Here is a 20,539-nt window from a genome sequence, read left to right on the forward strand (position 1 = left end):
AGATACACACTTTCTCCATTAAGATAAGTATTGCGAAATACTTAGTTAGGTTAAGGAAAGGTAGCAAAAAAAAGTGATATACAAGAAACTATATACAGTATACATGAAGAAATAGAAAACATGCAATGTAATATCAAAACTTAAAAGACCCAGAAGATAAGTTAGGAAACGATTTGGAGATTGGTAATTTGGTTCGTATGATATCTAACGAAAAAGTTAATGCAAACAGTCTTTTCAAAATAAACTTTGTTATTTACAGGTTTTTAGCTACAAAACTACAAGGTTAGGTCCCAGAAGAGATCGTTTAATTCTTAGTTAAGTTAAGGAAAATATCGTAAAATACTTGGTTAGGTTTGGGCAACAACACTACGAAGATAAGTTAAAGAAAATATCGTAAAATAGTTAGTTAGGTTTAAGAAAAGATCGTAAAAAACGTACTAAGGTTTAGGCAACAATCTACGAAGTTAAGTTTATGAAAAGATCATAAAATACTTAGTTAAGTTTATGAAAAGATTGTGAAATACTTAGTTAAGTTTAAGAAAAGATAGTGAAAAAGGTATTAAGGTTTAGGCAACAAAACTACAAAGTTAAGTTAAGGAAAAGATCGTAAGATACTTGGTTAGGTTTGGGCAACAACACTACGAAGATAGGTTAAAGAAAGGATCGTAAATTACTTAGGTTTATGAAAAGATCGTAAAAAACGTATCACGGTTTAGGCAACAAAACTACAAAGTTAAGTTTATGAAAAGATTTTTGTAAAAAGTTTGTGAAATGCTTGATCATGGTTTGGGTTAAAATAACAACGGAAGTTATGTGACAAATAAACCAACATTAACTATAACGTTTTTTTGTTTAGTTTAGTGTTAAGTTATTCCTCAGTATTGTAAGTTTGCAGAAAGAATATTTTTCATTATATCTATTAAATATGGACCTCCTTCCTTCATTCCCCATGAAGGCTGCTGCCTCAGTTCATCCGTCACACAAACACATGACACATCAGAGCTGTGTTTCTCATCACGAGTCACTGGAGCAGCATGACATGAATGATGACGTCCACACACACTGATCACACATTCACATACTGACACACACACACAGGCTTCACAGAGCTCACAGTAAATGCCATGACGATTGATCTCACACTCGAGTCCGGTAGAATCGATACTCTTTGTTTTTCTGCTCGGCTCCCCGTTGCTGTGAAAAGGACTCCGACGCCGCATTTAGGCCGCATGTCAGGCTGCTGAAAAGCAAACAAACGACTCCGGAGAGAGGAGTCCACTGCCTCTGAGCAGAGCAGGAAATCACAGCTCTGTAATGGAAACTCAGAGAGACCATGTTAAGTTCTGATTCCTCACATTTGTTAAGATTGAAGGGCCGTCACCATGATAACAGGAATATATGAATTACTCTGTGAATCAGAAAATACTGCCAACAAACAAAAAAATCAATTTTCTCCATGTTTTTAATAATAAAATGTTGTATAAATCAGGCTATGAATGATATATGAACAAACCCCTCTGTAGAAACCTTCAGAATATAGAGAGGAATGAAGCTGTAAAGTTTGGTGTATGTAAGAGCTACTGAAGTGGAGATTTATGGATCAGAGTCTGAGAAAAAACTCATTTAGAGAAAACGTCCTTTAAAGAAATGTTTAGTTAAATTACATACATGTTGAAGACTCTACAGGTGAATAGGGTAAAAAAATAACTAATAGATATCAACATGAAACTTCACCAGATGATTATTTACATTAAGATGAATATATTTTGAATTACAAGTTTTCTTAAATGTAATGTTAGAATATGCAAATTAGGCATTATCTAATGGTAACTTTTGGTGAATTTCGGTGAAATCTACAGACACAAATACACAAAGTAGTAAAATAAATATTGATTGCATTTTGAAAATCCAGACTGACAAAAGTGCTTAACTCTTTCTGAAAGACATTTCATTTTATCTTCTTCATCAGCTGGTCAGAAGCTTTTCTGTCCTTATTTTACTTTTTAAGTTAGAATTAAATTGTTTGATAACCTCGTCTAAGCTAACATAACCTTAAAAAACTGTCCGCCACTTAAGGATAGAGAGACAGAATTAATGAAGAAAATGATGAGTGAGTCTGTGGAAAGACAAAGTTTTATGTGAGAAAATTAGAATGAGTTTTTACAATAAGATTATTCAAAACACAAAAAATATCTTGTTTATTGAGTAAATCCTTCTTTAAATGATTCAAATACTGCTTCCTTGCAGTGTGAACTAATAAACGAGTTTGTGAATGAATTATGAATGAAAAATCCCACACAGCCCAGCTCAGCAGCATCCATCTCCATCTCATTTACCTCTCTTCACCTGGTTTCCTGCCAGTTCTCCCAGCATCCTCTCTGCCGGGCTGATTAGAGGCCCCTTCCTGTAACAGAGGACGAGACAAGGACGACGCCCTCTGCGTCTGCCAGGAAAGCTCTTAGGTTCAGTCTCTGCGTCCGCGGTGGACGAGGCTGCAGCTCGATGAAGACGGATGGTGTAATCCTGGGAGGAGTAGGCGGGTTAAAAAAGCGGTATGTGAGGTGACATTCACACAGGAGTTTATTTAATGAGATAATTACAAACTGCTGTAGGATCTGTTTGATCTGCAAGTCAGCGTTCTTCTGTTTTCTGTTTCTGTGTTTGACCTTTACACCAAATTAAAGGTGCCACCTTCATAACGGCGTCGTTTTTTGTCCCCAATTTAACAGTAGGAGTAAAAACGTAATCTAAACCGACCTTTTTTATCCTAAAAAAATTATATTTGTCATTAATTGATACGAAACCAGAAAGAAACAAACTGTCACACAACTTCTTCTTGCTTTCTTTCCATGGATGGATTTATGCAACAGGTCTAAGGGGCCAAAAGTGTTAGGAGCCCCTCTGGCATTCAACTACAAATGTGACTCAAAGAGAATCGCCCCAACCAGGAAGAGACTTCAAACAACCTCAAAGAGACATAAATTGACTAGAAAGAGACCAAAAAAGACGACAGAGACATCAAATCAAAATACAAAGAAAACCAAAGTAGCTGCAAAGAGACTCAGGACGACAATGAAAAGGGTCAAAACAACCCCAAAGAGATATACAATGTTCACAAAGAGACACAATAAGACTACCAAGAGAACAAAGCAACACACAGAGACTCACAACGACTGTGAAAAGGGGCAAAAAAAACACTAAGAGATATAAAATGCTTACAAAAAGACACAATAAGACTAAAAAGACTCAAAATAACCACAACAAATGATAAAATGACGACAAAAATACACAGTAAGACTACAGAAAGACCAAAACAACTACAAATAGACATAGAACATCATCATAAAGAGGCTAAACAGCAGTAATGTCTGTGTCGGTGGTTTGTCTCCTGATGTGTTCACTAGATGGCACCACATAGCAGAGAGAGTAAACACTGTGGTAAAATACAACTCTTTAACTGGACTGAAGTCACAGTTCAAGAGTTTTAATATTGTATCATCTGTTGTATCCGTTCTCTTCTCATGACTATTCATTGATCTTTGCATTAAAAGTCATTTCTGTATCAGATTGAAACACATCCGTCATGCCCTCCTTTGTCCTAAGAACATGTTCGCACTGCAAACTTTTGACTTATGAGTCCCAGATGATTGGTTTAAACTCTTATCATATTTCCAAAAGGGCTACCTCCTTTACACAAGCCTCTTCCTCCTTCGAAATTAAATTCCCATACCACTAAACTTCACTTTCACTTTCATTAAGAGGGAAACGTATTTTCTCCCCGATAACAGTCGTAGTTTTAAACATTGTGAAGATTAACATTGTGAATTGAAACAAAACAAAAAATGCTACAAAACAACTCGGTTATGTTTAGGCAACAAAATTACTTGGTCAGGTTTCGCAAAAAAAACATGATGATTTGGCTCAAATTGCATAAAAAAATGCAAAAAAATGCAACAGAACTACTTGGTTCAGGACATGAACAGTGGTCTCCTGGGTGAAAGTCCTGTGTTTGTTTTTTTTATTCATTTAAAACCTTTTTGTGATTTGTCAAAAGCGAACGTTATCCACGACAAAATCAGTTTCCCTCGAGACATCGTTCCCGGTGCAGTTTCTTCGTATGAGATCATCATTTTTCTGACACGGAGCAGCTTTAAGCTGCGATCAGACGTGAAGGCGCTGAACGGACTCGTCCTGGTGGCTCTGCAGGTTTATCGCCCACTCCCTTCGTCTTGACTCAAATCTGCTTCTTGACCTTTTGCGATGCGTCTCTCTTTCTTTCTTTTTCCCCCCTCGTTAACTGTTACGTCCACTCTTTAATGAAGAGGAAACAATATAAATGTCATCGCCTTATGAATGAAATGATAGAAAGGTCATCTCCATAAACAGTTTGGGCGTCTCGGGGAGACTCGGATACAATCATTTCATGGAGAACAATGAAGAAATAAATACAATATTCCTGAATTCTTGTCTTCATTGTTTTCAGGTGAATCTTGTCTGTATCCTGTTACCTGATCCGACCACCTGTTAGAGAAGTCTGTCTGCTCGCTGCAACCTGTAAGTCTGCTTTTTACTTTACTTTACTTTCTATTGAAATCCCGTCTCTTATAGACACAAGACAGCAACAAAAATCAAGATAATCACATAGAAAATCATAATGTATAGCTCCAAAAAGAGAGCAATACAATGAATACAGTACCAACTCAACATGTGACCTGCAAACAACCAAAATAAATCAGGATTTTTTTCAGCGTTTCACAAGTTATTAATATTTTTTACAAGATATTGGAGAAGCCCAGTCCAAAAAAAAATAAAAGGATGATATGTTCACGCCCTCTAAAATATGGAAATGGTAGATTTATGCAAAAAGTGTGCCTTCATTTGTGCCTTCAAAGATATAAATGGTGTTATGTCAACTGAAGACGCAGGAAGTTTTCTTTTTATTGTGCACTTTCACAAGAAGAAATTTAAAGGATCACATTTGGTGTGTCACAGAATATAAATGAAAACGTGTCCCGTTGAATGAAGGTTTTATATTTTTTCTGGTAATCCATTTTCTAAGTCTGATCTTAATTGTTGTCATGACTTAAGCAGAGTTTTTTTTTATTTTTTTATCTGTGAAACAGATGAAAGAAAGACGGCAAGGGTTTGTTGATGTGATACTCATTTCGGCCACAAGGGGCAGAAGTGCTCCACTACCTCATGTTCTAAACAGGACTAACAGCATTCACATTTTCTTTCAGAGGAGTTTTAACACAATTTATTTACCTTGAGTTTAATTAATGAATCTGGAAGAAAACACGAATGCTTTTAGACTTGGTCTTTTTTTTTCACCAGTTTTCACCCTTTTTTTCAATTTCTTCTTCATTTATAGACATATGAGAGAAAACAATTGAGATCAGACTTAGAAAATGCACAACCATATTATTATTATTATTATATTTTTCTCTTCGCAGGGTTTCCGTAGTTTTAGCTCAAAAATCTAACTGAAAAGCAACAGTTAAAAAAAAAATTGCTTCTGGTGATGAAAGAGCTCTGCATTTATTAGTAGAAGTCATGCAAAGTCAGGGAAATACAAAAGGAAGCAGAAACCGGCTCTTTCCGAGAGGCAGAAAGACAAATATCAAACAGTAGAGGGTCGAGATTTGAATCACTAACCAGCTGTGTAACCGCCGGGGGTGGTTGTCATAGCAACCAGGTTATCTTTTTCTTTTGCACGTTTGTGGTGGATCATGTATCACAATGCGTTTCTCCAGGGTTTTGCACGGCGTTACACCAGAACATACGTGTGCACAAAAAAGAACCTGACGAGTCTCCGAACTAACCAGTCACATTCTCCTTCTCGTCTGCGTTAACCTTTGACCTCCCGAACAGCAGAGCCCCGGATTAACGTGTCGTGCAGCCAAATGTCACACCCTTTGACATATGAAGGCCGTATGAAGACGAGCATGAGAAGGTCGGATGTCTTATTTATAGGCTGACCTTTACTTCAACCTGCACCGGCTCACTTGCAGAACTGTATGTTCGTCTGAATCCCCGAGCTTTGGATCCCACACATGACTCGTGTTACGTAACTCATAGTCTGATTTAAAGACTGGAAATATTCTATATATTCTTCTCATAAACTGAGAGTGACTATTTGGATTTAATCCCCTTCCTGCTGACACAAATCCTCACTAGAGCAGTGTTTCCAAAACCATTATTCTGGGGACCCACTTTTTTTAAATATGACAAACCGTCGAGACTCGACTCACATCTATTATGTTGCCTGATAAACTGCGCTGCCCACGCCATCAATAACAGAGCGGACAGATGTTGCTCCATTGTGTTTGAACAGCGTGTCGACACCATATAATGGATGTGAGTTACTGTGTGTGGAGGTCTGGCCTCCACACTGATTATCCAAGAATAGACTCGGACAGAGGGAGATGTCAGATCGACACGGCTCTCAATCAATAGACGAGAAACAACATTTGTCTTTGTCATTATTTGGTTTTGATGAATAAAATAAATATTCCTCTTGTTTATACATTTGTTTTTGCAGATGGATGTTGTGTCAAGTGTTTCCAGGCGGACACCTCTGGTTCAAAAAAGTGAAGCAAATGCTTCAAGTCTTAAAGCTGCATTCTCTCTAGTGTCCACCAGGGGGCGACTCCTCTGGTTGTATAGAAGTCTATGAGAAAATGACTCTACTTCTCTCTTGATTTATTCCCTCAGTAAACATTGTAAACATGATGCTTTAGGGCGGGGCTACACACTGATTGACAGGTCGCTACCAACAAATTTAACCCTTTCACAGTGTGTTTTCACTTCATGGTAGTTAACTGTAACATATATATACAAAATAGCATGTTAGTATGACTGCTAACTCACAGTTACATTGTTTTCACTGACATAGAAATTCTAAATCAACCAGCACAGAATTCTTAAGGATTGCCGCTTTAAGTTGTTGAAACGTGGGAGACCATCTCTTGTCTGAAAAAGGTAGAGAATGAATCTCATTGTAATAGTTTGTCTGCAATGATCACTGTTGTTCTGAGCAGTGTGTTCAGTGGCTGCAGGACTTTTTGCTTCTGCAGCGAAAAAAGTGAAAAATGAATACGCTGATTGTGAGTTCAGATAACTGCTCCTTGATTACAACACAGAGAGACTGAGCTTCATCACCCAGCAGGCCTCCAGGTAGCTGAGGACAAGAAACACATGGCAGAAAGTATTCAAAACAACTTTATAAATAAATGAGTCTATTGATTTGTTTATGAAGGAAACGGAGTATTTAAAGGTAGAAACTCTGCCGTTGGTGAAGTAATGTAAAGCTAAATTTACTTTGAAACTGTCTTTCATTTACTTCAAAAATGATTTGATTTTCCTTCTCTTTCTACAATATATTGATTTTTCATACACCAAAATTGTTTTTTATCTGTCTTCTTTAAAACCCAGTGATTTTTTTTAACCTGTATTTTTGAAAAGTGCTCTATAAATAAAGATTATTCTTTGGAAAATGCTTTTTCAGGTTATGTAATTTTGAGTGCTTGTCTCCTGGATTTCTTACCTTTGCATGATGCAAAGATGATGATGAAAATATGCAATAAATGTGAATTAAATCTCCATTCCAGTGAGGACCAGGGCACATCAGACAGACGGGTGAATACTGTATTTATACTGTTACTTATACAATTGATCTTTAGACAGTTTGTTAATATTAGCTATCGTTAGCCACCATGAAGTATCGGCCTATTGGTCGTACCAGACCAGAAGTGAAAAAAGTAATAAATAAGAAAGTAATAAAGTAAACAAGGGCAGTTTGAATTAAACCTTTAGTTTGTAAAAGGAATGTGTTAAATATGAATTTTATTTTCATAGAAATTACTTTTTTTTTAAATCAGAAAATCCCTTCCTGGGTAGTTTGTGGTAATTAGTCTTCCACACTGTTTATATTCTGGGCTGGAACTACTTTTCTTGGTGGATGTTATGCAGAAAAAACTGTAATGAAAAACACTTATGAACCTCGTGACTGGTGGATTGACAGGCAGCTGCACGCGACCTTGACATTCTGACTGGAGGTTGGGGATGGGTGGGGGGGGCGTGCCCGGCCGAGCTGGGAATAAATGGCATTGACTCCTCGAGCTCTTCCCCCGCTCTCACTTCTCCCCCCCACGAGGACAGACAGACTGAGGTGCCTTCACAAACGGTACTTTATTAAACAAAGCCAAATATGAATTTTTGAGAGTTTAGTTTATTTTTTTTTATGCAACAAACTGTCAAAAAAAGAAAAGTTTTTATGGATCTCATCTCAGAATTTATTTGAATTGATCTGCATGCTGCTTTTAAAACATTTAGATAAGTTTGTGTGCAGGTTTTAGTCAATTATGAGCACTTGTCTTCTGGATTTCTTGTTTTTTTTCTTGCATCTTCAAACCTTTGCATGCTGCAAAGATGATGATAAAACATGCATCAAATGTGTCTTAATTCTTCTCCCTTCCAGTGAGGACTAGAACATATCAGACAAAATGGTGAAGATTGGAATCAATGGGTGAGTTGGTGCTTTTTATTCAGAAGAGCAGTAGATGTTGTGTTGCATTGGAAAGCTTTAAAGAGGATGTTGAAGAAGCAGATCTGTCAGGAGAGTCTGTGCAAACAAATAAGGGGGCTTTTACTTATAATTATATGAATAAAAGCCCCCTTATTTACCTTACAAATCTCAAGAAGTACAATTAAAACAACGTACAACAGGAAAGAGAACCCCCCCCCCTCATATTTTCTTTTCTTAGTGAGAGTATTTGATGAGTAGAAATGATAATGATATCAAAAGTCCTCATGTTATTCGTGGCTTTCAGCTGCTGCTTCCTTCCAGAACGACTTGAAGCAGAGACAAGAGCAGGAAATCCTTCATTTCCTTAATCACTTCTATATTAGTGTGAAGGTCCTCCAACCTGAGGACCCAGACGATGTCTCTGTGACCTCAGATGATTATCTGAGAGAGACGGTTTTAATAAATCCACTGTGAGACGAGAGCCTCGTAGAGTCAGTCGAACGGGAGGAAATTTGAAAAGATGGATGTGATTCATTGAGCTCTGTATAGTAGATGAAGTCATACGTTGAATCTTATAGAGAACTAAAACATGTCTCCATATCATTGATTAAATGTTGATGTTTATTATAAGTGTTATAATGTGACGTTAAACTGAATAGCTTTGTGTTTTGGAATACAAGCAACTTGAATATGTCACTAAAGGTTCTGGAAAATTGTAAAATGTAGGCATTTTGTGAACTTAATTATTATTATTATTATTATTACTATTATTAGAATTATTATGGAAACATTGTAACACTTTGACTCTCAATAGATCAATAGATGCATAGCCCATTTTATTTTACTTGTCGGCCGATTAATAAGAAGGAACTGTAGTAAAGAAATGCTAAATACATGTTAGAGATAATTTAGAAAAAGTGCGTTAAAATGTTTATAATTTTAAATAAATAAATATATATTTATATATATATGTATTAAAAGATTTATGTAATTGTGAATCGAAAAAATAATAAACATAAATTAATGAAAATAATCTTTAGTTGCATCTCTACATGACGTGCCGAGCAACAGTACAGTATTAAAGCCTTAAAACAATAAGTAGAAGTTACATTAAATTAATTAAATTAACAAAATAGTGAATGCTGAAGTGTCCTTGAGCAAGACACCTGAACCCCCAAATTGCACCCAAGGACTACTATTGATAAAAGCATCTACCAAATAAAACGCAATATAATAAAATAAAAAACTGCATAACCTTCCTTATCTGAGCCTCTCTCTTTGTCTAAATGTGGTTGTTGGTGGGTCAGGACTCTGGACCGGACCTGTCTATTCTCTGGTTATTTATAGACCTCTGTGTTGCCGTGTCACGGTTGGCGTCTCCCCCCCTTTCCTCCCCCTCCGACTCCCTCAGCTGTCGTTTCCTTTTATTCTCCCCTAGTCTATTTTTAACCCTCTAACCTTTCTGCTGACGTCCGGAGATCATCCGGGCCTCGGACCTGGAGATCACCAGTGTTACATTTTCTCCTCCTCCTCCTCCTCCTCCTCTTCCTCCAGTGAAGCAGCTGCTGTTGAGGCCTCGGGGTGGGGGGGTTTGGGGGGGATTTTATAGCTCCCTTATTCTTGGCCTCGTATCAAAACCAACACTGAGCCTCAGAAACAGAAGACGGGCTCGGCTCCATTTGGGCCTTCTGGCTGTTTGGTGGTTTCCCAAAAGGAAAGCGAGTGAGACTCTAATGTGCTCTGACACTTCCCCCTCATGCCCGTTCTGCCAGTGAAGGAAGGCGGACATGTGGACAATGAGGTTTATGATCGGGAAATTCGCTTTGGATGTCGTCCCAGGAATCGCCCCGGGGGTTTTCAACCCACTGCAAAGACATGCAAGTTGGTTGATCTGCTCTTGAGCAAGGCAGAGCAGCAGCTGGACCACTGGCACTTAAGAGGTAGCAAGGACTACAAACTCTAGAGATTATCTCAAAGACTGTTTTCCTTTTTTGGTCACTCTGCTAAATATGCATTTATTACGAGATGTCAAATCCTTTACGGAGCTGATTTCATTGGTTGGAAAGCTAGTGTGACAGTAGGTCTTAGAAACAAAGGTGATTACTAGAACCGTGTAGGGTTCTTCAGCTTCCTGGTAGATCCTTTTCAGAGGGTCTGACCTAGAAGCCACCATAAAGGGTTGAACCCATCTTTGAAAAATTACCCCCAGATCTCTCTATGAGAGGTTTTATAGATAACTCATCTCTGGTGTAATGGTTCCACCCAGAACCCACCTTGGAGGTTCTATGCAGAGCCTTTCTACCTTCTAAGGTTGCCAACAACAACTGAACCATAACGTTCTTCTTCTTCGTTAACCCCTTTATATTCCAAGGTTTCTTCTAGAATTCACCCAGGATGATCTACCAAAAAAAACCTTTTATATCCCAAGGGATTTCTTTAGAACCTACCCATAATGTTCTATTGAAAACTTTCTTTATATTCTAAGGTTTTCATCTTGAACCCACCCAGGACGTTCTACAGAAAACCCTTTTATAAACCAATTTTATAAACCCTACCAATGGATTCATCTAGAACCCAGTTTTTTTTTGCTTTCAACAATCCATGAAGACTTCTTTCTTCAAGTTTTTTTTGAGGATGAAAAGGGTTCTCAATGGAACCCTTCATCCCTTCATCAAAAGGGTTCTTCAGAAGCAAATGGTTTCGGATAGAACCTCAGCCCCCCATGTGCTGTTGTGCTTTAATGTCAGCTTCATGACAAAGATTGAACACAGAATTGTATTAACGACCTTCACGCCGTCAGCCACAACCTCGTTACCAACAGCAGCTTTAACCTCCTGGTGCACGCTGACCTTTCCTTTAGATAGACGGACAGGGGCTCTTATTTTGGCGAGCTGGGAGTGTCTGATTGTCTGTGTCACGAGGTTCAAACTGTCCCTTGAGAACTTAGAGTCAGTGTGTAACGTGACTCCTGCAGACATGAGACGTTACATAACAGGACTCAGTCAGCGCTCAACATGTGAAGATTAAGTTTACCACGCTGTGGCTGCACTTCAATTCTTCCACTTCACACTCTGATATTTACTGTTATTGTTATGGTCACTTCCTGTTTCACCACATTGCTCCTTTATGCTGTTTCTGCAGCTTCGTCTCTGCATGTTCATATAGCTTTTCCATTATTTCTGTCGTGCAAACAGATGAACTTTTACTTCATTATGTGGCAACTCCTGCTCTCTGAACGTCTGACTGAACTCACTTGTTGATTTATTTAATTACTCAATCATCAATCTGCTTTCTACTCTCATTATATGATTAATTTATATCATATGCATTGAATGTGTTGTAAAGACCTCTGAGGCAAATGTGTGCAGCTCTGTCCATCAGACAGCAGCAGGAAAGAAAACCAGATCAGCTTTTTGGATCGTCTCGTTTGAATTTTAACTTTTCATTAATAATCAGACGAAAGAATTATTAGAAAATGCAAAGACTTGAGAAAAGTGTAATTTCACCTGCCTTCAGCCAACACATTAATCTTTATCTCACATGAGTTTATATGTATCAGGACAGTTAGAGTCAATCGTTGTCGTCCTTTCTCCTCTCTCCTCCTGTAAGTTAAGGACCTTTCTCCTCTCACACTCCCTCAGATCATCACTCGTTATCGGAGTCTTTGCTCTCTGTTTGACCCGCCGTGACGGCTGCCATATTAGGCGTAAACAGGCTCTCTCATTGTTATCTTCAGTGGAGGGTGGCGTTCCTTTTATGGCCCTGTTGTCCTCCACCACGACTCCATTCTTAGTTTGTCTCTCAGCGCCACCTGCTGGTCAGAGAGGGGAAATGTGTCTGGAGCTTCAAACTTTCAGATTTTGCAGATAAAACATCATAAATAACCTTTTATACATTTTTTTTAATTCTCTAAACTGTCAAATAAATGGCGTCTTCACACACTGAGTGTTTTTTCTGATCTTGCGTTTCAGATTTGGTCGTATCGGCCGTCTGGTGACCCGCGCCGCCGCCACAGGAGGCAAGGTGGAGGTGGTGGCCATCAATGACCCCTTCATCGATCTGGACTACATGGTGAGAAGACTTCCTGTAGTTTATGTTCAGTGAAATATGGGAAAGTATGATCCTGTAAGCCAAACTTTTAGGTTTGTGGGTCATAAAACAGAAACATATCAGGAGTAACAGGCCAAACAATAGTGAATGTGTAGTTTTCTATCAGTTATACTGCAAGAAAAACTGTGTTTCTTCACCAGAAAACCATATACAAATGCAAATACATTTTCTATCAACACCGCTAAAGAGATTATCTTTTAACATTACAGTGGTTTTAACACATTTTACAAAAAGTATGTCTGTATACGCTGCTTTAAAACTTAATTTAAATTAATTCAATACTTTAAAACTCTAATACAGTGCGTGGCTTCACTTAAAAAATCTATGATGTTATGTACAAATCTGTAAAACAAGCAGAAATTGACAAATATGGTTTTCTGTTCATGCAAATGTAATATAAATGTAATTGTGAGATGTAAATCTGTTTAATATCAAGATGTAACAAACAAAACAGGCATAAACGGTAAAATATTGGGGGGTTTGCCAATATAGAGATCATTTTACTAAATTTATTTATGTGCAATTTACAGTTCTCAAGCCATATTTTAGTTTGTTTTTTAAAAAACTGGTTGTAGTTTAAAAAACAGGCAGATATTTACAAAATATCGGTTTTAAAAAGAAGATCGAAACTATAAATGTTTCAATATAAACATTTGAAGATGCAACATGTCACAGCTACACTTTGACTAAAGACACTGCTCTCTGCTTACTTCTTATTTTATGATGCTTTTGGTAATACTTCTGTGTGTTTTTAAATATTCCTCTTCATCTTTTCTCCTCCTCCTGCAGGTCTACATGTTCAAGTACGACTCCACTCACGGTGTGTGGAAGCACGGAGAGGTGAAGTCCGAGGGCGGCAAGCTGGTCATCGGCAACATGCACATCACGGTCTTCCACGAGTACGTGCACTTATTACATTCACAACCTTTTTTTTGTACATATTTCTTTAGCTTGTGAGTCTGATCCCAGCACAGTTTAACCTCTCTGCTGTGTCATGTGATCCAACAGGAGGGACCCCGCCAACATCAAGTGGAGCGATGCCGGCGCCGACTACGTTGTGGAGTCCACCGGTGTTTTCACCACCATCGAGAAAGCCTCCGTAAGTTCAGCAGCTGGTCCAACGATGATTAGAAGAACGGGTAGTTACAGCAAAAAACATAGACAGGTTTTAATATGTTTAGAACTGATTGAACAAGAGAGGATTATTAAAGTCTATTTTCACATGTTTGTAAGTTAGTAAAGTGACATAAACAGGCTTATAGTTCTATATTCTATAAGAGATTGTGTCTCTTAAAATCTACAGTTTTAAGGGAAGGTGAATTGTTACCCAGAAAAAATAGTATACATGTATTATAGTAAATTGTTTGTTTATTTTATTTAATTTATTTAATTTATTTTATTTATTTTATTTATTTTATTTATTTTATTTATTTTATTATTATTATTATTATTATTATTATTATTATTATTATTAGTTAGTAGTAGTAGTAGTTTATTATTATTATTACCCAGAAAAAATAGTATACATGTATTATAGTAAATTGTTTTTTTATTTTTTATTTTATTTTATTTATTTTATTTATTTTATTTATTTTATTTTTTATTTTATTTTATTTTATTTATTATTATTATTATTATTATTATTATTATTATTATTATTATTATAGAGCATAAAGGGAGCTACAAATGATAAGATTATATAGATTTTATGCTGCATTTCAAAGCTTCAAACATCATTTTTGTTTTCATCTCAAATTGAAGGAATATTATTGCGTCTGTTGTTTTCTGACCTTTGACCTCTCGCGTGTCCATCCAGGCTCACCTGAAGGGCGGCGCCAAGAGGGTGGTGATCTCTGCCCCCAGCGCTGACGCTCCCATGTTCGTCATGGGCGTCAACCAGGACAAGTACGACAACTCCATGAAGGTCGTCAGGTGAGTCGCTGCTGATTCTGGATCAGGTGTGAACATCTGGATGCCCTTAAAAGCTCTGCCAAAAACACCAAATGTCAAACCAAGATCATCTCTTAAAATATCCTAACTTGTGGTCTCCGTCTCCATAGCAACGCCTCCTGCACAACCAACTGCCTGGCTCCCGTCGCCAAGGTCATCAACGACAACTTCGTCATCGTTGAGGGTCTCATGGTAAAGAGCTCAAACGTTTCATTGGTTCAGATTACACACACGCTGCTGCGTCTGGTATTAAAGAGAGTTTGAGGTCAGAAGGGAAGCTGAGAGTTAACTTTTTAGTCAAATGGTCACAGTTTGAACTTTCCAATTTTAAGATAAATGTAGAGACTTTATTAACAAAAGCTTACTTAGGCTGATCAGCAGATGAAAAACAAAGAAAAACAAAAGCATTTCTGCATTTATTAAACTGAAAAAAGGAAAATATTTTCAATCAATGTAATTGATTGACTCATATTCTTCAGGTAAAGTTTATTTATTTATACCTAGTGTTGAACCAAAGACACAAAATGATCAGACCAGCTGCCTCTTACACTAACTTGATGGTTTAGTGTAAGAATACCTATGTTGAATACACTTATTGTAAGTCTCTTTGGATAAAAGCGTCTGCTAAATGACTGTAATGTAATGTAATGTAATGTTTGTTAGACCAGTTTTCTGATTATTTGAAGCGTTAAAAGCAGCTGTACGAAATGAAATGCACTGATAACTTTTTTTAAATGTGTTATTATATTTAATTTGAACACAAACACAGACAAACAAATAACCCACATTCAAAGAGAGAGCAAAAAATAAAGTATAATAATTTAGAAAAAGCCAGACTAGAAAGAGATAATTTCATAAAAAAAGAAAAAAGAAAAAGATGGCGTTACGTTAATCAATGGGGGAGTTAAAGTGTTGGATAATTGGTCCCTGTTACTCTCAAATATTTCCTGAAAAACATAGTTTACAATACTATCGTTTATTATTCGAACATGTGATTAACAAAACATTTTTTATCACTCACAAAATAATCATAACAGTCTTATTCAGCTCATAAAGGATGAAACCTAATGTGACCTTCTGCTCCTTCTCCTCCAGAGCACCGTCCACGCCATCACCGCCACACAGAAGACCGTCGACGGGCCCTCCGGTAAGCTGTGGAGGGACGGACGTGGAGCCTCACAGAACATCATCCCCGCCTCCACCGGAGCCGCCAAGGCCGTCGGCAAGGTCGTCCCCGAGCTGAACGGGTACGATTCACAGACGACTGTTTTCTTATGTAGCTTGTGAGCTGAGTATGAAGATGATCAAGATAATGATGATCCTAATATATCATAAAAGACAAGTACAACTTAAACAAAGTACAGTTAAGTTGGATCCCGTTCCCCAAGTAGCCAAAAGTCGATATACACAAATACAGTATATAAGTACATAAGGCTGCCTCCTCTGAGTTGATTAGTCCACTTATGGTCAGTTTTGTTTCTTTAGTTAATTTGAAGTTTTTTGGGGCTTTTTTCCTCCTGAATGACTTATTTAAAAGAAACTTGGGAGCACATCTCTGGAAAACACAAGACTTTTGTTTGATTTTTTTTGTGGAAAAACTCAAGTTTCACAGTTCTGTCGATTTTTTTAAATTTTATTGATATTATTATTTTATTTTACTAAATTAATTAATTCATTTTATTTATTTATTAGTTTATTTTTATTGTATCGATTTTTTTCATGTTTCATCTATTGAACAGTTTTATCAGGTTTAAAATTTTACCTTATTTTGTTGAGCTTTGTTGAGCTTTCTGTTGTTTTATGCCTTGTCGTCAAAGCACTTTGTAAACTCTTTTTATAAAGTTGCTATATAGATAAAGTTATTATTATTATAAATGAGCTAATCGATCGATTAGTCGACCAAATCATATGAGTGTTAATCAACTGAGATTTCTTTAGTCAATTAATGTTTTTTTTTATGCTGAATTACTTATTTCCAAGACACTCATAAGCACATATCTGGTAAACACAAGATTTATACATATATATATATATATATATATATAATATATATATATATATATATATATATATATATGTGTGTGTGAGTGTGTGTGTCTGACTCTAGACTTCTTCTTCTTACAGTAAACTGACCGGCATGGCTTTCCGTGTCCCCACACCCAACGTCTCTGTGGTTGATCTGACCGTCCGTCTGGAGAAGCCCGTAAGTATCTCTTAACCTTTAATAACATATAACCTGAAGCTTTATTATACATCAAATATAACAGTTTGACCAGATGGAACCAGTATGCAGCTGATAATATCCCTTTCCATCTATTTAACTAGATTTATATTTACATTTTTGTCTGTAAATTTGGATTCAAAGGGGAAGAAAATCTTGAAACTGTCGTTTGGAACCCTCAGTTCATCGTCTATAATGTAAATCCTTTATTTATTAAAAAATGTCTCATCCTTCAGGCCAAGTATGACGACATCAAGAAGGTGATCAAGGCCGCTGCTGAGGGACCCATGAAGGGAATTCTGGGATACACAGAGGACCAGGTACAGAAGAATCAAGAGTCAATTTGTTTAATTTTAGACATTTATGAACAAAATAAAGTCATTTTTAATGGGAGTGTGTGTAAAGCCAAATATGAGCCACTAGATGGCAGCACATATATTCTAAAATTGCAGATAAAGGCATCTAACTTCAATTAGAACTTATAAAGTTTCTTTAAACTGAAAAAACAAACTGCTTTATAACCCATAAAACCAAATCTGCAGGTGTTTGTACTTAGTGCATTAGATATTTCATCCCTGTTTTGCTGCATCCTTCCCATTCTGCAGCCTGTTTCTGACAGACTATACAGGTGGCTGTGTTTCTACTGTTCCTCTGCAGGTATAAACCGTTGTGTGTTCTGTCCTCTCTCTGCTCAGGTTGTGTCCACAGACTTCAACGGTGACTGTCGCTCCTCCATCTTTGACGCCGGCGCCGGCATCGCCCTCAACGACCACTTTGTCAAGCTGGTTTCATGGTGAGAAAACAGCCAATGTTCATCTCATCCAAACACTACAAATGTATTTTTGTGACGTGCAACCAGGTCACTTTTCTAACTTTCTAAATGTTGACAAGTAAATAAAATGAACTGCATATGACTCAAATGGATGGATGAAAAAATGGATGATCAGTTATCCAACTGAAAGTGGAGAAAACAACTAATATTTTGTGTGTTTACAATCTGTGTTCACCCAATAAAACGCACTGAAACACCAGACAGGAGAATATCAAGAACTCACACTTGCAGACCTTGCAAGTCTTATTTATAATAAACACAACATTTATTAAAGATGCAGCTTTATTTTGCTCACACAACAGATTCCTGATAAAGTGTCTGTGCTTTTTTAAATTAAATCTCCCTTTCCTGCACACATAAGACAAACACATTTCTGCACTGAATTCTAAAACATAAAAGCCTTTTTTTTGCATATTTTTCTCCATCTAAAAACCATGCTTCCTTATAATGAGACTTGTTATTCCCATTCATAAATATCACATATCTCCCGCTCTGTTTGTCTGCAGGTACGACAACGAGTACGGCTACAGCCACCGTGTGTGCGACCTCGTCCTGCACATGTTCTCCAAGGAGTAAAGTCCTGAAGCTACTCCTGCTTTTCCTTCCCATGATTCCCTCCTTCTTCACCTGTAACCGGGAGCAAACAATCCTCTATGATCAAACTGATAACTGTCAAAAAATGATTATATAATAACCTTTTTATATGATATTAGTCACCTGTTAGATGATTTTCCATCACTGAACTGTGTTGTACTGAACGGTCTGGTTGCACTAAACATGCACACTGGCTCCTTTGCACTTAACATGATAATAAAGTCCTCTAGTTTGTGGAAAGACTATGATGTAGTTTTTTACTCACTGTGATTAGTGTATATATATATCTAACAGGTCTATTTCTATATTAAAATGCAAGTTTTTTTTCAAATATTCAAACTTCTATAGCAAGAACCCTGAAGCTGTTAAATTCACAAAATTGCATAAAGTTTTATGCAGAAAATTAAATTAATTCCTGGGAGAATGTCCAAAATTTAATTAGTTATCTAATTTGTCCAACATCATTAGACTGATGAAGACAGGATGAGAGAGGAGACATGTCAGTCCTGATAGTGTGTCATAAATCATTTGTCTCTTTTAATAACTTCTAATAATAAATGTCAACAGTGTCACCTCGACTCTAACTATAGGAGAGAATCCCCACTCGGTGGTTTACGCGTCACTTTTAATTCACTAATTTGTTATCAGGGAGAAAATATCACCCAAACATTCAGTCATCTGACATGTTGAAACATCACGGTTGATGACACAATTTAAAATATATATATATATATATATATATATTTATATATATATATATATATATATACATGTGAAAATTCTGGAACTTGTGACATTTCAAATTCTCAGAGTTTTAACTTGTTGTGCACTTTGCCTTACCCTATATACTTTATATATTTCTGGTATATATAATTACGTTTTTATTTGTATTTCTCAGTTACGATCTTTTATATATTGTGTTTTATTTTATCTATCTATTTTTATTCTATTCTAACTTAGACATTTGAATATCTGTTTATACATTTTTTGGTGTTTATAATTATTTTTATTTGTATATATATATATCTTTTATATATATATATATATATATATATATATATATATATATATATATATATATGTGTGTGTGTGTGTGTGTGTGTGTGTGTGTGTGTGTGTGAATGATTTAAAAATAATTTGTAGATATATACAAATACACATATATTAACATATACAAATACACGAACACATATATATTTATATTCTTTTTTTTAATTCTTTCAATTAATTAGTTTTTGTTCTATTACACATTAAGTGACATTGAGTTTGACGCAGAATATAATTTCAAACATTATTAATTTATTTTCTAATTATTCATTTAGTTTGAAAGGTGAACTTAAGGGCACTAGAAACACTTTTTACCTCTAATCTCCATAAATTGATCCAAGAAGTTTTAAATATTCGTATTTGTTGGTGCGTCTCTGCTCTGGTCATTACGGTAACACAGGCTGCTCCTCTGTTCCCGTCATTACGGTAACACAGGCTGCTCCTCTGTTCCCGTCATTACGGTAACACAGGCTGCTCCTCTGTTCGTCATTACGTCATTACGGTAACACGGGCTGCTCCTCTGTTCCCGTCATTACGGTAACACAGGCTGCTCCTCTCTTCCCGTCATTACGGTAACACAGGCTGCTCCTCTGTTCCCGTCATTACGGTAACACAGGCTGCTCCTCTGTTCCCGTCATTACGGTAACACAGGCTGCTCCTCTGTTCCCGTCATTACGGTAACACAGGCTGCTCCTCTGTTCCCGTCATTACGGTACCTGAAAGCCGCAGTCGGTCACTTGCGTTCATCCGTGAGCTCCTCCGCCGCACCTCCTCTCCAGCTCTGCTCGGACTCCTTTTCCCCTCATCACCTGCTGCTGAAGTCAGTGTTTCCTCTCCTGGTACAGGTACTGATCATATACCTTCATTACAGCTGCAAATACGTCATCAGGGCTTTATTCTAAGGCTTTATTCTAAGGCTTTATTCTAAGGCTTTATTCTAAGGCTTTATTCTAAGGCTTTATTCTAAGGCTTAGAATAAACATTAAGGATAGTGCGTAACAGTGAACCCATCCATCTCCTTCAGCCGCAGTGGGATTCTGCATACCCCCCATAGAGCACCAGTATCAGGTTTACTGGACTCATTTATTGGGAGTTTGTTATTCTGCTGCGACTTGGGGCCCGTGCAGCACCCTGTAAAAACCGCAACATCTGACTCTGTTTGCATTAAGAGGCTGAAAGCGGGACTCGAACCAAAGGGGGCCTGGTCCCGTTTGGAGTCTATAATCAGGCTGAACAGCCCATAAAGACGTCTGGGTTA

General features: G+C 37.0%; 1 protein-coding gene across 1 annotated transcript; it reads left to right on the top strand.

The window, feature by feature from the left end:
- The first annotated feature begins 12,505 nt into the window (after nucleotides 1–12,505).
- Nucleotides 12,506–18,294, top strand: LOC129096948 (glyceraldehyde-3-phosphate dehydrogenase-like). The gene is made up of 10 exons (XM_054605638.1): nucleotides 12,506–12,598; nucleotides 13,427–13,536; nucleotides 13,646–13,736; nucleotides 14,454–14,569; nucleotides 14,698–14,779; nucleotides 15,683–15,834; nucleotides 16,712–16,790; nucleotides 17,045–17,128; nucleotides 17,504–17,601; nucleotides 18,147–18,294. The coding sequence occupies exons 1-10, from the start codon at nucleotides 12,596–12,598 to the stop codon at nucleotides 18,214–18,216; spliced, it is 885 nt and encodes a 294-aa protein (XP_054461613.1). The 5' UTR covers nucleotides 12,506–12,595; the 3' UTR covers nucleotides 18,217–18,294.
- The last annotated feature ends 2,245 nt before the right edge of the window (nucleotides 18,295–20,539 follow it).

Source organism: Anoplopoma fimbria, chromosome 10, assembly GCF_027596085.1.
Source record: "Anoplopoma fimbria isolate UVic2021 breed Golden Eagle Sablefish chromosome 10, Afim_UVic_2022, whole genome shotgun sequence".
Classification (NCBI taxonomy): Eukaryota; Metazoa; Chordata; class Actinopteri; order Perciformes; family Anoplopomatidae; genus Anoplopoma; species Anoplopoma fimbria.

Coding starts and splice junctions, on each gene's coding strand:
- LOC129096948 (XM_054605638.1), top strand. Junction 13,537..13,645: donor CACATCACGGTCTTCCACGA/GTACGTGCACTT, acceptor GTGATCCAACAG/GAGGGACCCCGCCAACATCA. Junction 15,835..16,711: donor GTCGTCCCCGAGCTGAACGG/GTACGATTCACA, acceptor TTCTTCTTACAG/TAAACTGACCGGCATGGCTT.